The sequence below is a fragment of the Gopherus evgoodei genome, chromosome 20 (genome assembly GCF_007399415.2).
Source record: "Gopherus evgoodei ecotype Sinaloan lineage chromosome 20, rGopEvg1_v1.p, whole genome shotgun sequence".
Classification (NCBI taxonomy): domain Eukaryota; kingdom Metazoa; phylum Chordata; order Testudines; family Testudinidae; genus Gopherus; species Gopherus evgoodei.
The window spans coordinates 3888652-3905408 of record NC_044341.1 but is presented as its reverse complement, the minus strand read 5'-3'; the positions used below and the strand labels follow the sequence as shown (position 1 = coordinate 3905408).

Here is a 16757-nt window from a genome sequence, read left to right as displayed (position 1 = left end):
GCTCGGGGTTCCGGGAACGAGAGAGCAAGCCGGGGAAGGAGACCAGCTTCGCCGCGGCTTGCTCTCGCGTTCCCGGAGCCACCCTGCAAACCGCAGGGAAGGAGACCTGCTTGCTCGGGGTTCCGGGAACGAGAGAGCAAGCCGGGGAAGGAGACCAGCTTCGCCGCGGTTTGCTCTCTCGTTCCCGGAACCCCGAGCAAGCAAGTCTCCTTCCCTGCGGTTTGCAGGGTGGCTCCGGGAACGCGAGAGCAAACCGCGGCGAAGCTGGTCTCCTTTCCCGGTTTGCTCTCTCGTTCCCCGAACCGCCGAGCAAGCGGTTCTCCTTCCCTGCGGTTTGCAGGGTGGCTCCGGGAACGAGAGAGCAAACCGGGAAAGGAGACCAGCTTCGCCGCGGCTTGCTCTCGCGTTCCCGGAGCCACCCTGCAAACCGCAGGGAAGGAGACCTGCTTGCTCGGGGTTCCGGGAACGAGAGAGCAAGCCGCGGCGAAGCTGGTCTCCTTCCCCGGCTTGCTCTCTCGTTCCCGGAACCCCGAGCAAGCGGTTCTCCTTCCCTGCGGTTTGCAGGGTGGCTCCGGGAACGAGAGAGCAAACCGCGGCGAAGCTGGTCTCCTTTCCCGGTTTGCTCTCTCGTTCCCCGAACCGCCGAGCAAGCGGTTCTCCTTCCCTGCGGTTTGCAGGGTGGCTCCGGGAACGAGAGAGCAAACCGGGAAAGGAGACCAGCTTCGCCGCGGTTTGCTCTCGCGTTCCCGGAGCCACCCTGCAAACCGCAGGGAAGGAGACCTGCTTGCTCGGGGTTCCGGGAACGAGAGAGCAAACCGGGAAAGGAGACCAGCTTGATTACCAGAGGCTTCCTCGTTCCATGGAGGTCAAGAAAAGCGCTGGTAAGTGTCTACATTGGATTACCAGCGCTGGATCACCAGCGCTGGATCCTCTACACCCCAGACAAAACGGAAGTACGGCCAGCGCTGCAAACTGGGAGTTGCAGCGCTGGTGATGCCCTGCAGATGTGTACACCTTCAAAGTTGCAGCGCTGTAACTCCCTCACCAGCGCTGCAACTTTCTGATGTAGACAAGCCCTTAGCTTATCTACATTGCTACTTTGTCGCCAAAACGTTTGTCTTTCACAGGTACTTAAAAAAAGCAGCCGCCGTACCCGCCCCCCCACCTGCCATGAAAGACAAAAGTTTTGCCTACGCAAGCGGCAGCATGAATGTGGCTTTATCGGCAGGAGCGTTCTTCTGCCAACAAAGCTTATGCTGCTTGCGGGGCTGTAAGTATTTTGTCGGCAAAAGTGCTGACAAAATACCAATAGAGTGTTCACATGCACTGACTTTTAGCGACAAGGCTGTGTCGACACAGCCTTGTCGCTAAAAGCTGCGTAGTTTAGACAAGACTTTAGGAAAGAAGTTTGGAATTTTCCTCCAGACCCAATAGAAATATAAAGCTTTACATTATACACAGTAGGTGGATTTTACTGCCCCCACATGCCTGGAAATAGGATAAACTTTTTTCTGTCTTGTAGATTCCATCATAGAACATTCAGAGGGTAGCCATGTTAGTCGGTATCCACAAAAAACAATGAGGAGTCTGGTGGCACCTTAAAAACTAACCAATTTATTAGCTTATGCCCAAATAAATTTGTTAGTCTTTAAGGTGCCACTAAACTCCTCGTTGTTATAGAACATTGAATGTCTTGTGTGTTTTGAAAATTGTTTAAACATTTATATAGTTCCATGAAACTATTTTTTTAAACTTTAGAATCTGAATATACAATGTGCCTTGGTTCTGGGTGGTGGCTGCTGTTCAGTTTAAATGTCTGGAGAGAGCAAGTAGGGGAGCATGGTTTGAATAGAAGACAGGAACGCCTCATTCTAGTTCTGACACCTACTCCCTTTATGGACATGAGGAAGTCACTTAATCTCTATTTTCTCATATGTAAATTGAGGATTATACTTGCCTCTATTTTACAAAGCAAGGGCAAGAACAATAAGTTGCAAGTGCTCTGTAGATGAAAAGCTCTCTAATAACTGCTAATTATTTGGGGAGAAGCATGGAGATGTTTTAAGGCTTGGCCCTCAAAGTGTCTTGAAAATATAACCGAGGAAGGGAACATATAATTCATGCTATGAAATCTCCACACACCACTACACAGTTTGCATACACCAATGTGAGCTTTGTGAATGCAGTGGGTATATGTATGGTTTTTGTATGCATCAATGTCTGATATGTCTCTGGCCCTTGATTTTTGACATAGAAGTTAATGAAGAGTTCTCATTTTTTGGTTTCTTGGACCTTGTATTCAGTAGCACATTATGAAGGAATTGATGTCATTTCATTTGTTTTAATGTCACTTTTAGTTAGGTTTGTTTATTTGGTCTCCTTTTTTCTTTTGTTCAGGAGTATGGCCAGCAGCCAAAAACTCAGGAAGGGGAGCTGAAGATCAGTGCTGTATTTTCAGTCAGTGGCAGTCCTCTTGGTAAGGAACAAAACCGACCAAATTTAATTAAATCTTCCACATGTTTCAACTTCAAAAAATGACCCCATGGATTAGCATGCTTTTCATTTGCTATCTAACTGCAGCAGAAACGAAGTCTGGTTCAGCTTCTAGACACTCTTCAGTTGGAGACCTACAAACGCTTGTATTTCAGAACTCAGGAGAGAATTAACTCTGAAAGGGATGTAAACGTATGTATTTAGTTATAGCAATGGGTGGAATTTGCTCCTGTGCAGAAGGCCAGCACAGGGTGCATATATACGTATGTATGGACAAAGCTTGTGCATTACTGAAGTCCCAGTTAGTCCCTCAAATGCAGAGGCTGGCCTTCTGCACAGAGTGAATTTCACCCAGTACATATTGGCTGTTAACATACATTTCCTCTTGTTTTTCTAGCTCCACAGTTGACGTCAGGTTTCCAGCCGGCTGTGGCATCCTCTGGCATGAGTAAAATGCTGCCTTCAGTTCCAACCACAGCCATTCGGGTTTCCTGTTCTGGCTGTAAAAAAATCCTCCAGAAAGGACAAACGGCGTACCAGAGGAAAGGCTCTACTCAGCTCTTCTGCTCCACACTGTGCCTCACTGGATACACTGTTCCAGCTTCTCGTCCACCAGTTTCTACAAAGAAGACGTGCTCAAGCTGCTCAAAGTAAAGCAGTGTTCTAGCTAGTTCTAGTAATAACTAACATTCAGATGAATAATCAAAGGCTTTGTTTGTGAAGAAAAGTTAGCTTGTTAGGGATTGCTATTTTACATTCTCTCCTCCTCCCCGCCCCCCCTCCCGGACCCACTTTTATCACCAGTCTTTTCCTTTCAGAAATACATTTCATTCTCTGCCTCTGCTGATTTAGCTGTCTGCAAATCGTAGTGTGAACTTGGTTTTCCGTCACTGCAAATGGGCTGTTGTATGCAACTACATATATATTTTTAAAACGCTTACCCTGATATGCACACCTTCTTTTTTTCCAGTTAAAATCAACAGGAAATAAAAGTTTGCCTCTCAAAAGGTACTTGGTCCCCTTCCCCCATTCTTAAAATAATCATATACAAAATTAGGCTTACTCTTCTTTAAGTTTTAAATATATTTTGAGAATACATTTAACAGATGCTCTTCAACTTAAAACAATTAAATTACTAAAGTCAATGAAGTAAAATCAAGTTTTAGTCATTGAATGTAATTGATAGATTGTATTTCATGAGATTCCCTACAAATTCTAGTTCTCTAAGCTATTTATCAAATTTAGCAATAGAGGTGGACTCTCCACTTTGCAAGGTTAGTTTTTGTCCATTAAGTTTCACCAAAGAAGCCACCTGAGAGCATGCTGGTGGCACTTCATTATATAATATCTAACCCTTGCTGAGCAGAAGAGATGAAATTATTGAGCATGAAATAAGTTTCTGGTTTAGGGGGATGTCAGGACCTAAATCAGATGCTCACAACTCCTGTCAAGTATGGAAAAAGAAACTTTGCCTTTTATAGGCATAATTTGAAAAGCCTGTTTTGAATAAGAAAGTAGCATTGAACCAGGATTTGTTGTCTACTGCTGCAGAAGCAGTTTTAATTCCTATAAACCATATCTTCTTTTGTGTCTTTATCTCCAAACTAAACCAAGACTAATTGTGGGTGTAGCTGTTACAGCTTTCATCAATATCTAATAAATACCATACTCCTTTGGCAAAGAATAGGCTCCGAGCCTAACTGTGGCTGGATCTGATTATCAGGGAGAGTTATTCATATTACGTATTCACCCACGAAAGCTCATGCTCCGAAACGTCTGTTAGTCTATAAGGTGCCACAAGACTCTTTGCTGCTTATTCATATGTGGTATTTTAAGTTACGAAAGTCACTTTGCAAAGTGAATTCTACTTTGTTTATATATCACTGTGACTTCCTCAACAACAGATTTGTTACCTTCAGATTTACAGGGTTAGCTCAGCTTAAATATAAAACTGCAATTTGTTATTTTGGTTTGTTTAAAGCATCGCTGTGAAAAATCCATACAACAAAGTTCAGTTGTCTGCTGTTCACATTTGTGTTCAGAAAAGTAGTTCTCATCTGCTATAAGTGCAGTGTTATTTTAAACTTGATTTTACTATCAGAAGCCTTCCATCAAGAGCATTGGCATAGAAGATTTGCTCTTTAAGAATTTTAAAGCATTTTAGCCAAAAGAGTTGCAGTAATTAAGAGAGCAGGCAGGGCAGGAAATAAGATGAAAAACTAACTCGTCTCTGTCAAATTCAGCAGTTAAGAATCAAATAGAGTAGCACAAGAAGTGAAAAAAGAAAGGATTGGAACAGCACTGTTAAGGCATCTTGGGATTGGCTTCACGGTGATCAGGAGTTATATTCTGTTGTTGTTGTTTTTCCCCTCTGAGTATTTTCCTTGTTAAAAGAACTCTTCTTAATTTAATTTATGTATCCTGTTGTCTGAAGTTTTTTGACAATGTTTCTCTTGCACAGTCTACATCACCTCATTTTCCATACTGCATTTAAAAACTTAGTTACTTAGACAATCTGGTTTGCTTAGATGTCACTAAGACAATGTGTAAAGCAGTCGCAAAAACACAATCCGCCTTGAGAGTGAGATTTTTAAACAAAGAAGTTTTGTCTCAGTGTATTCTGCTGGGTGTATAGTTGAGGAAGGCTACTGTACTGAAATAAAGCCCACGGGAGTGAGACTGTCGTGCTCTCTTATTACTGCACTACTACTGTTCCAGACAATGTGTTTGGTCTGCCATGGGTGTATCAAGCTGATGGATTTTTTGTTTTTGTTTTTTTAATTTAAATAGAGAGATCCTAAATCCAAAGGATGTGATCACTGCACAGTTTGACAATACAAACTCCAGCAAGGATTTCTGCAGCCAGTCATGTCTTTCTACATATGAATTGAAAAGGAAACCTGTTGTTACTATTCATACTAACAGCATTTCAACCAAGTGCAGCATGTGCCAGAAGAATGCAGTGGTAATTTATATGTAACTTCTACTTTCTCGTCTGAATTTCCTGCAGATCAGAACAGTTTAATGTCTCGGACACCAACTATTTTACTTTTTATTTTTTTAGATTAGACATGAAGTGAATTATCAGAATGTTGTACACAAACTCTGCAGTGATGCCTGCTTCTCCAAGTTCCGTTCCGCTAATAACTTGACTATGAACTGCTGTGAGAACTGTGGGGGCTACTGTTACAGTGGCTCTGGCCAATGCCACGTTCTTCAAATAGAAGGACAGTCAAAGAAGTTCTGCAGTTCAACATGTGTTACTGGGTACAAACAGGTACTTTTTTGATACTTATAAAACTTCATGTGTCCCATTGATTGAGAAGTTACTTTAATTGGTAAGTGTGGACTTCAGACTATTTAAGGAATAGACCTGGTCTGTTAATAGAAGGCTTCAGTTCTCATTAACTCTGTCCTGAATACCTCTCTGCCCTTTAATTTCTCAAGCTCTGCTCAAACATGTCACTTTGTCTCCATACCTTTTTTTCATGCCACCTTGTATCCTAGAAGCTACCAGCATATGCTAAGCTTCCTCTGACTCCACCTCTGATAAACTGGAAATAGACCTGAACCGAAGTCTCATATCCAGACACCACCAACTTTGGAGAAATTCAAATTGACATCCAGACTATATCTCAAGCCTGTCTCTAAGAAAACCCTATGTTGAACATTCAAGCTCTAATGGCTATGCCCCTTATTTTGTTGTCTTTAGGTTGTAAGTCCTTAAGTGTAGGGACCAGTTACCTGTTAGAAACCTACCTACCACAATATGGTACTCTGTAGATTTGTAGCATTGTATAGAAGATAAATAATAACGCCCTGATATTTTAAATGTAACCTCCATTTTTGCATTGTCCATTCAGGTATCACCATTAAGATGTCAAGATACTTGACTCTGCCTGCAAATCAGGTACTTGGCTGATTAAATGGTGGCATTTGTATCTGCAGTTAATTGATATGCAGATACAAAAATGTACCTTCAAAAACAATGATCATTGCTAAAAATTGTAGCCTAAACCTGGATGTAAGAGCAAGGAACAGGTCTTAGATGGGAAAAGGGAGAAAAATGTATCTTTATGCAGTAGAAATCTAGGAAAGAATAATTTCAAACTTAAGTTCTATGTTGTATATCACTGGAGAAACCCATTTGTACTGCATAAATGAATTAGGAACATATATCACAAACATTTTCATATGACAATGAGTTGAGGGGCTTTATTTCCTCTCTTCCCAACCCTGCTTGATTCACTGCCCTTTCTGATCCCTTTAACTTGTTTTAAAAAAATAAAATAAAAAATAGCTGGCTAATTGTTGCTTTCCAGTGTGAATAGTGAATATTTTATAGCTCTGCAGCTAAAAGCCATTAGCTGTGTGAAACAATTGTTTCAGTATCTCTGGTCTATATTTTGTTTAGACATTCCCAGAGAAAAACCTCCATTAATCTGGTGTTAAATTTTGAGAGTATATATCAATAATTGAAGGTACAAAATCACAAGAATATTTTTATCCCCCCAAAAGGAATGCGACTCCAAAAAACTAGAGTTAAGGCTAAACTTAAGCAATCAAACAATTTAAAGAAATGTATAGTCAAGGCACCCACACAACTGTAACTATGTCCTGTACTAATGTCAGCCTCTAGCCTTCCGTTCTTTATTCTTTTCTTTCTTAGGTTCTGTTCCTGCAAATGATCCCTCCCCTCTCTCCTTCTCCCAGGGCTTTAAGAAATTCAGTCTAGGGTTGAGCATATTTTAAGTTTTGGTCACTTGCATCCTCCTCCTGTTTTTTTTTCTTTTTTTCTTCTTTTTTTTTTTCCCCATCTCTCCTTTTTAGAAGAAAATTTTTAAGACACTGTAGTTGTACAGCTGCAGATCAGTGGTAGGACTTAATGTCCCTCCGCGCCCTCACATCTCTAACAATCCAGCACCCCCACTCTCCTCTTCTGTTCCTCTAACTCCAGAAAGCAATTTTGTGGGGAGCCAGTGGGGTGGAGAGATGACTGTGTAAAGGGAGTTGGGCGACGGAGGATGTGGGAGGGGACAATGATGGGGTCATCCATATCTCCCTATTCATTCATCTTTACCTCTGATGTTATAATGGTGCCTCTTAAAGACATGAGCTTTTGATTTATAATTAAAACAAAAATGTTATGACAAATAGCATCTAAAAAAAATTAATTTTAGAAAAAAATTCCCTGCACTGTAGCTAGAGTAAGCATGCAGTATGTCATTTGAAGAGCCTGCAGTTCCATTATTCAGATTACCTAAGTCAAAAAAGGGGATGAATTTCAAAATGTTTTTAAGTGTTTATTCTGGAAAAGTAGGAACATTTCATCCAGAAAATGACCTACACAATTAAATTGTCTTCTGAAGAGCTGTTGGGACAAATTAAGAACCCAAATTAATTAAACAGTGAAAAAAAGGGATTTTACTTCTGTTTGTACAAATCTCAGTATAACCTTAACTATGGAGACCTTACTGGCACCACCATAATATTTACAAAGCTTATAAAAAAAAAAAGAGGTTAATAAATCTTTTATTGCTTTTATATATTTTATCCCCAAAATATACTTATCGCAACTGATAAACCAGTTCTAACCAACTGCTTGTCTGTGATATTTTAAATCCTTAAATTGTATCTAGTCTCTCTTTCCCTTGTGTCTCTTTACAAAATTCTTGTGTTACTTGATTACAGAACAAAATTCATTTTTAAGGATAGGAGATGGTAGTTGACTCTAGTCTCAGCCCTGCCACTGACTCTGTGTCCCTAGGCAGTAACTTCACCTGTCTGTGTCTTCATCTTTCCATCTGCAAAAATGGCAGTAGTGTGTACCTACTTAACTGTGTGTTGAAAGTTAACTTTAGCAAAATATTTGAGACACTCCAACAAAAGTTACTAGATGCATGGAATTGTTTGTGCTGCAGCAGTGGCTGGAGGCCCCAGAACTGTTATGCTAAGTACTATTTATACACACAGAAAGAGGGGCTTATAACCTAGATATAAAACAAAGAGTACAAAGAAACTTGAGGGAGTATACGGTTACAGTGAAGAAATATATTGTAAGTAATAAACACTGCAATAACTTCATAAGAAATCAAACTTCACATACACTGGCTCTCATATTTTAGGTACATTTTATGTGATAGAGTGGTTAATTTGGAGCTTAAAATTTGCATAAAACCTGCAAATGAGTGACTTGTTTTATTCTTTCCGCAGAAATCAGCAAAAATTACACCCTGTGCACTGTGCAAGTCTTTGAGATCTTCAGCTGAGATGATAGAGAGCACAAATAATTTAGGAAAGACCGAACTCTTTTGCTCTGTTAACTGCTTGTCAGCCTACAGAGTTAAAATGGTTACATCCGCAGGTAACTTTATTCCTTTGTTTTTGTTTTACATCCATAGTTCCATCCAGTTTAGATCAAACTTAGTTCATTTTGAAAACAAAGCTTAAAAAATAATTTAAATAGGCTGAAATAAGAGCTATGTTTTTTCCTGTTCTATATACAACTATTAACTTTGCAGTGCTTCCAGTTTAAATATTATCTTATTTTGCCAAGAAAAAAGAACAAGAAGCTGAAGTTTTATCAACTTTTCATTTACTACTACTTTTCTTGTTATGCACTTGGGTGTAAACTTACTTGCACGCTTTGAATACTGATCTCCCTAAAAGTGGATCTGTCTGCTGTGTTGATATCTAATGCACATCCCATTCCCTGTCTGCTAGAATAACAACCTGTGCAGAATTTCCTATGACTTCAGAGAGCAGGAAGATACCTGTAAATCTTAACGTACTTCCTCTTCACAAGCATGAAACAGACAGGTGTGGTGTGAGTGGCAGAGTGCACTAGTCTAGTGCACTGTTTTGTCATGGACATGCCTACAATTGTGATGAAATTGTGCATAAATGATGGTTCTGAGGTGATAACCGGTGCATGGTTGGTTTGTTGGCCTTGTTTGTAAAACACTCCAGTTCTTTGCAGGCCAAGTTCTTTCTCAGCCAGTTAGCCATGGGATTTTAGCAAGGAACATACATTCTATCACGTTCTGTGTACACTTTGTTCCAGTACTACAATTATAATTTAAAAAAAATATAGCTTTTCATATAGTCAAAAGCACTGGGCAGACTTTAATCACTCTAGTACTCTGCTGCCTATATCTTGTACATAGATCATCACATTTCTGCTAAGCCCTTCAAATGTATTATTGTTTAAACAGCAGCTTTTGTATTTTTATTTTAAATGGGTTGGGGGGTTTACATGTCACAAATGACAGGTCTGGGCCCCAGGACTTTTGCATTTTAATATTCCAGATTGACACTCATTCCCCCTTTGGCTTTAGCTTCTGTCCCTCAGATGCTTCTCTTGTAAAATGGGCAAATGCTTACTGACCTGCCAGCAATACTGTGAGCATTAATTAACTATAAAGTACTATGCAGGCACCTATGTACCATCATTGCAGTGCTCATGTCAACCTATCATAAAGTGCTCAATCTACCTTGGCTGCTTTTTCTATAGGACATTGGTCATATTCTTTCTTAAATATATCTAACTTTGTCATTCAGAGTCGTCGTTTTTTTGTACGCACGGTATAAAGCCATTTGAAATGTTTGTGTGGCTTTATTCACTGGGTTTTCTTTTTTCTTTGTTTTTCCATCAGGTGTCCAAGTTCAGTGTAACAGCTGTAAAACTTCAGCAATCCCTCAGTATCACCTGGCTATGTCAGATGGGAGTATACGCAATTTCTGCAGTTACAGCTGCGTTGTAGCTTTTCAGGTATCATGTCCAGACTTTCTTTCAAAGTTCAGTTAATAGAATGGCAGATTAGTGCTATAATCTCCAAGAGATGGGTTTCCTGTTTCAAAATATACCTTCCTTAATTGCTTTCCAACAGAACTTGTTCAACAAGCCTGCAGGAATGAACTCCTCTGTGGTGCCCTTGTCGCAGGGTCAAGTCATTGTAAGCATTCCCTCTGGGGCAACGGTCTCAGCATCAGGTGGCACTACCTCAACTGTCTCCCCTAGCTCCATGAGCAGCTCAGCTGCAGCTGGTCTCCAGAGGCTCGCTGCTCAGTCTCAGCAAGTCACTTTCGCCCGCACTGTTGTGAAACTCAAGTGTCAGCACTGTAACCGACTGTTTGCAACCAAACCTGAGCTGCTTGACTACAAGGTAATAAAGATTAGAGCTTTGCATGCAGATCTTTCTGAATCAGAAACAGACACAAAACCATAACGTGGGGCACTCTGGCAATAGTAATTTGGTGTTTTGCTGTGGCCAGCTATCCTAGGATTTTAGTAGTAGGTTCGGTACAGCAATACCACCATCAAAATTGGCTTTGATTTACTTCCTTTTTGATTGCCTCAGAAGAAAGGCAAAGGATTAAATGACTATGTAGGCAGCATTCCTTCTTGCATCTAGAGATGATCCCTTTGGTCAGGAGTGAAGCACATTGGTAGGTGCATCTGTAGGAACCTTTTCACTCCTTCCTTGTGTCTCATCTGTTCTGCGGACTTTATTCTCCAGCATTATCAGATGGTGACTTTCACCAGCACTAGAAATCCCTTACATGTTTTTTTGTTTTGTTTTTTAACTATTTAAAAAGACTGGTTTTGGGGGGGGGGGAAACAAGATTTGGCATAATTGAATTAATCTCATGTAATTACAGGGTAAAATGTTTCAGTTTTGTGGGAAGACCTGCTGTGATGAATACAAGAAGAGAAGTAGTGTAATGGCAATGTGTGCATACTGCAAAATTGAGAAGATTATCAAGGAGACTGTGCGATTCTCAGGAATAGACAAGCCATTCTGTAGTGAAGGTAAGAGAAGGCAGGCCTGTGTGTCAGGTAAATCCTATCAGAAAGCATCCTGCCATAAAATTAGAGCAATAAAACTGAGAAATCTCATCTGTTAACCTAACTAGGTCTTTGTCCATACTTTACACTTTTATGATCATTTTAATAAAGTATCATAAAGTCACAATTAACGTCAAGAACTAAAACACCTTAATTTAATATAAATTGTTTATTTTTGTTCTTCCTTTGATGTCTTAGGTTGTAAGCTGCTCTATAAACACGACTTGGCTAAACGCTGGGGAAACCACTGTAAGATGTGCAGTTACTGTTTACAGGCTTCCCCCAAACTGGTCCAGAATCACTTTGGAGGAAAGATGGAGGAGTTCTGCTCAGAAGAATGCATGTCTAAATTTACGGTTTTGTTTTATCAGGTAAGTAGCTTTCATGCATCACTTTCTGAAATTTAAATGCTGTCACAAAAGAACTTCAGAAGCCCAAAGGCTGTGTGAAACTGTCTACAGTGGACCTCTGCTTCCTTTAAAGATCTTGCATATCTGTGGGAGCTGAATGAAAAAGAAGTCTTCACTCTTTGGTGTTTTGCATTTGCTGTCAGAATTAGTCAGGTTACTTGGGTCTTCAGCCCTGCTTGTTCTCTGTCTCACTCTGGGGCGCACACAGCTCACCACGCTGTGCCTCTATAATTATAAAATCCTGTTTATTGGCTTTGGTGCTGCTCCTAGGTTTTGGGGAGATAGCCAAAGGCAGAAAGGGGAGTTGGATGCCCAGGTTCCCTTTGTGCCTTTGTATGTCCTTCCCACCCCCCATAAGTTGTTGTGAACACCAGTTCTACATGTGAAGGAACCTTACAGGAGAACACAATCTAATGCTCTCATTCTTTAGGCTGTTTTGTGGCAGTGCCAATAAATGTTGCAGCTATTATAAAAGTACCAGCATATAAGCGGAAAGCTTTTTTTGGAGGTAGGTGGGAAGGGGGTCACTTATATGCATTCATTGTTATTCTGGTATTTGAGTGTTTTTAATTTTTTCCCTGTGCTGTTTTGTTTTTAGATGGCAAAGTGTGATGGTTGTAAAAGACAAGGTAAACTCAGTGAGTCTATGAAATGGCAAGGGGAGATCAAACATTTTTGCAACCTGCTTTGTATTTTGATGTTCTGTAATCAGCAAACTGTGTCTGAACCCCCACCTCAGAACAACACAGGTAAAATAGGATGTGAATTAGAACATAAGAACAGAACAATTGCTTTGGATAATGCAGTATGACCATTTCGGGGAAAACTCAGTTCAGTGGATCTTTTCAATAAATCATGTGATGTACACACACATCCCCTACTGAGAGAATAGCCATTGGATGGACTCAGGTATATCCCACATCCTGGCAGGGGGTTAGACTAGATGACCCTAGCAATCCCTTCTAAACCTACAATTCTATGATACAGGGCCGTGTTTCTTAACCTTTTTGTGCTGGCAACCCCCTTTGGTCTTTTTTTAAAAAAAGAAAAAAACATGAAAAATTGTGACCCCCTTCTACTAAGCCAAAGCCCGAGCCCTGTTGCCCAGGGCTGAAGCATATAACTTACACCGCAGGGGAGCCTGTGAAGCTAAGGTGCCGGGCAGTTGCCCTACTTCCCACCCCCTAATGCCAGCCTTGCACTTGTGATCCCTCCCCACCCAGGTTGAGAAACACTGATCTAGGGCTCTTCTGCCTCTTGTTACTTTAATCTCTGTAGCGGAGAAACAAGATTTCTCTATGTGTTAAGTAGATACAAATGCTCAATGTAGAGAAAACGAGACAAATTAAAAATTACTTTTGAGTGTCACTGTTTGCAAAAGCACGTTCGATTAGTGTAATTCTGTTGCAGAGATGTCAGGCACCTGATTTTCTTCAAGCAGCCTACATGGCAGCATCATATTTGGCAGAATCTAAGTATTCATTTAAAAAATACACATTTGTAAACTTTATGATGGTGAAGACAAATTTTCAAATGTGAACTCAATTTAACCAGTGCTGGGTTGTCTTCCCAAATGTGAAGACATTTTGAAACAATGACTGAGCTCCAGTTTGGTTAGATGTTGACTCTTGAAATATTAGTGTTAAACTTGATGTAAGCTGTAGCTATTCCTCACTGATTATTTGAGCAGATGGAATGGGAAGGAGGACGACAGTTCATCCCCAAGGAATAGAAACTGTGAGTTGTTGTAGGGAATGAAGTGTTAGAGGGGAGGAAGACAGGAAGAGAAACAAAGGGAAGAAATAGTTGTGGTGCTAAAGAGGGGCATATTCTGCCAGTGAATGATAGCGACTGCAGCACTGTAAGTTACTCACTAGATAATAAATATTAGTGGATTGTATGCTTCCAGGCCATATTCTACCCTTGATCCTTGTGCAAATCTCCTATTGATAGCAGTGGGACTTTTGCTGTGGATTGAGGGTAATATGTAACTCAGTAATTTATTTATACTAAATGTTACTAAAACATTTGACGCTCCTGGTCTAGTGTAAAGTTTGCCAGTTAGTGTGCGTTAAGTAGAAAGAATAGCGATAGGTACCAGGGCCCTGATTTTCAGAAGTTCAGGTTACCTGCGACTTCATCTGAAACAGATGTGCTACAGGTGGGCAACACTTCTGACAATCTGGCCTTATGTGCCTGGTGTAGTACCAGAGACTGTTGGGAACAGTATCTTTGGTGAAATATGGTAAACATGGAGATTATGAATGTCAAGGACTTAAACCAGCCTTTGACAGTGAAGAGTCTCATAGGGCAGTGTTACAATTTACCTGAGTTATTTAGCTCATAAGGATTTTGGGGCATGGACTGTCTCTTATACTACTGTTTGTTCAGTGCCTAGCACAGTGAGGTCCTGTTCTCAGTTGGCCCCACGGCACTTATGTAATAAAACATAATAATACAAATAGGCCCTTTCATGCTGTGATCAACTTTTGAGATGTCCCACTAACTGCGTAGCATGGTTTGTATATGGAAATGAAATAAACAGATGTTTTAAATCTAAATTAAAAACCTGCAGTTGATGCTTACGCAAGTTTTTAACTATAAGAATGTATTTATAGGAGTGGAGGGTGGATCTTGCATAATATGTTAGACAGCTATGAATACGCCCTGTTATCAGTAATATTAATGCTTACTCTAGATTTCTTCTGCTCATTCTAAACAGCAAACCTTTCCATGACTCCAACCTCTTCATCAGGCCCTCCTTCTCTAAGGAAGGATTCAACTCCAGTTATAGCAAACGTGGTATCCCTAGCAAGTGCCCCTGCTGCCCAGCCCACGGTTAACTCCAACAACGTCTTACAAGGTAGAATTCCTTGATACACAATTTCAAAGTCTTTACATCTTTTTTTCTTGAGCTTGTATTTTGGTTGCTCATAGGTCTGATAGGCAACATTAGGTCCTGCTCCCATTGAAGATAACAGCCCAGTTCTTCATTGCCCTGCACTTTGTGTCTTCATTTACACCACTGCAGAGTGAATGTAAAATGCTACCAAATTAGAATGACAAGGGTGTTATATTCACTCTGCACAGGTGTAAATAACTACATTAGTTTAAAAGAGAACTGGATAAATTCATGGAGGTTAAGTCCATTAATGGCTGTTAGCCAGGATGGGGTAAGGAATGGTGTCCCTAGACTCTATTTGTCAGAGGGTGGAGATGGATGGCAGGAGACAGATCACTTGATCATTCCCTGTTAGGTTCACTCCCTCTGGGGCACCTGGTATTGGCCACTGTCGGTAGACAGGATACTGGGCTAGATGGACCTTTGGTCTGATCCAGTACGGCCGTTCTTATATTCTTATGTTAATTAAATTCAACAGAGAATTGGTCCCAATGAAGATTAATACTTGACCTCTGTAGGATGCAGGCCTTGCTGTTAGTCAATATAGAAATTAAGTTTATGTTGTTCTAATTAACAGGTGCAGTTCCTACTGTGACAGCAAAGATCATTGGAGATGTAAGTTTTTGCAAAAGAACCTTTAAATTTCCTCCTGCTCCCCTTCTATCTCTCCCTGCTTTGCTCAGACACACTGATTTGTTAGAGATATTATCCAAACTTCAAATATCTCTGTTCTATATGTAGTGTTACAGCGGTTATTTGAACTGATTTTTTTTCTGACCGTGACTGAGATTCAAAATACATCCAGCTTGCTAATATCTTCATAGAGAGCTAGAATTTTTACTGCACACAGAAGTCTTTCTTCTGGTGTACACTGGTAAACTGCTGCTTTGATGTTCTAAACTACAATATGCCAATTAATGCAAATATATGTTCCCCCTCCAGTGGAGTCTCTACTGTAATCAGATCATGGTATTGGAATAGATGATGAGAGAGAGAGAGAGAGATTCAGCACAGTGTGCAGGAAACTAGAAGCAAATGTGATCAGTCTGCTTACAGTTAAAAAAGTGATCCTAAAATTGACAGGCTTGATGTGTTCTACTTTTATATATTTGTCCCTTTTTTAATGACTTCACAGCATTTTGCCTAGTTGATGAGATATTTCTAATTGCATTCCCCACTTGGCATCTGAAAACTAAGCTATGTTCTTTCTGAGTCTTAGATATTTGTTAAACTGTTAAGGTTTCAAAATCAGAATGTAGTCACCATTATTTGTTATCTAAAACCAGACACTCTTCCAGATTTCTTCTCAGCAGTGTGGACAGTAATAAACAAAAACACCTTTTGCTTTGCTGGAAGTAAGAAAAGTAAGAGAGAGATGTGAAGACACAGGAGGAGCAAATAAGATACCATTTTTGCAACTTTTTTTGTGGTTACCACACTACTAGTAAAGCATGTTGCATACCAAATTCTCCATTTTTTAAATGACATCTGTGTTATATTGCAGGAGGCTTGTATCTCATATTGAAACAAAATACTATAGCCAAATGTACTGAACTTACCATACTTTCTTTTCTGTATTTAAAACCAGGCTAGTACTCAGACAGATGCCCTGAAACTACCACCATCACAACCTCCAAGGCTTTTAAAAAACAAAGCGTTATTGTGCAAGCCAATCACCCAGACCAAGGCCACATCTTGCAAACCTCATACCCAGAATAAGGAATGCCAGACAGGTATTTGTCAGATTGCCCTCCTTTAAAAAGAAAAAGAAAGAAAAAAGAAAGGCCTGTATTGCAGGTGAATGAGTAAGATAGTGTGTGACAAGGATTTTTAATATTAAAATAAAAGGGTTTTGCTTGATCGCATAGTGCATCATTCTGTGTTATAACTGTATAAGACAATCTCTGTCTGCATTTATTGAAGTCCATGAAAACTGCATGTGGAATGCATCTTGGAATCAGCTCAAACTTTGACAAGGGTGCTATCATCGTTATGGATATGGAAAGTGAAGCAGGGAGGTCAAGTGACATGCTCAAAGCTACAGAGGGAGCTTGTGTTGTTCTGGGATTAGAATTAAGGAGTTTTTGGTTCCTAATTTGAGTGC

General features: G+C 40.2%; 1 protein-coding gene across 6 annotated transcripts in view; it reads left to right on the top strand.

Moving 5' to 3' along the window:
* The window catches only part of LOC115637452 (zinc finger MYM-type protein 4), a 56710-nt gene that overhangs the window by 25348 nt on the left and 14605 nt on the right, over window positions 1-16757 (top strand). For all 6 annotated transcript variants that reach the window (XM_030538687.1, XM_030538692.1, XM_030538689.1 and 3 more), the window contains 13 exons: window positions 2398-2476; window positions 2891-3143; window positions 5284-5458; window positions 5558-5770; window positions 8707-8857; window positions 10149-10264; window positions 10383-10658; window positions 11155-11305; window positions 11540-11712; window positions 12350-12500; window positions 14474-14614; window positions 15231-15268; window positions 16242-16386. In XM_030538687.1, the coding sequence (XP_030394547.1) occupies window positions 2398-2476; window positions 2891-3143; window positions 5284-5458; window positions 5558-5770; window positions 8707-8857; window positions 10149-10264; window positions 10383-10658; window positions 11155-11305; window positions 11540-11712; window positions 12350-12500; window positions 14474-14614; window positions 15231-15268; window positions 16242-16386 (2062 nt within the window). The remainder of the gene's footprint in view (window positions 1-2397; window positions 2477-2890; window positions 3144-5283; window positions 5459-5557; window positions 5771-8706; window positions 8858-10148; window positions 10265-10382; window positions 10659-11154; window positions 11306-11539; window positions 11713-12349; window positions 12501-14473; window positions 14615-15230; window positions 15269-16241; window positions 16387-16757) is intronic.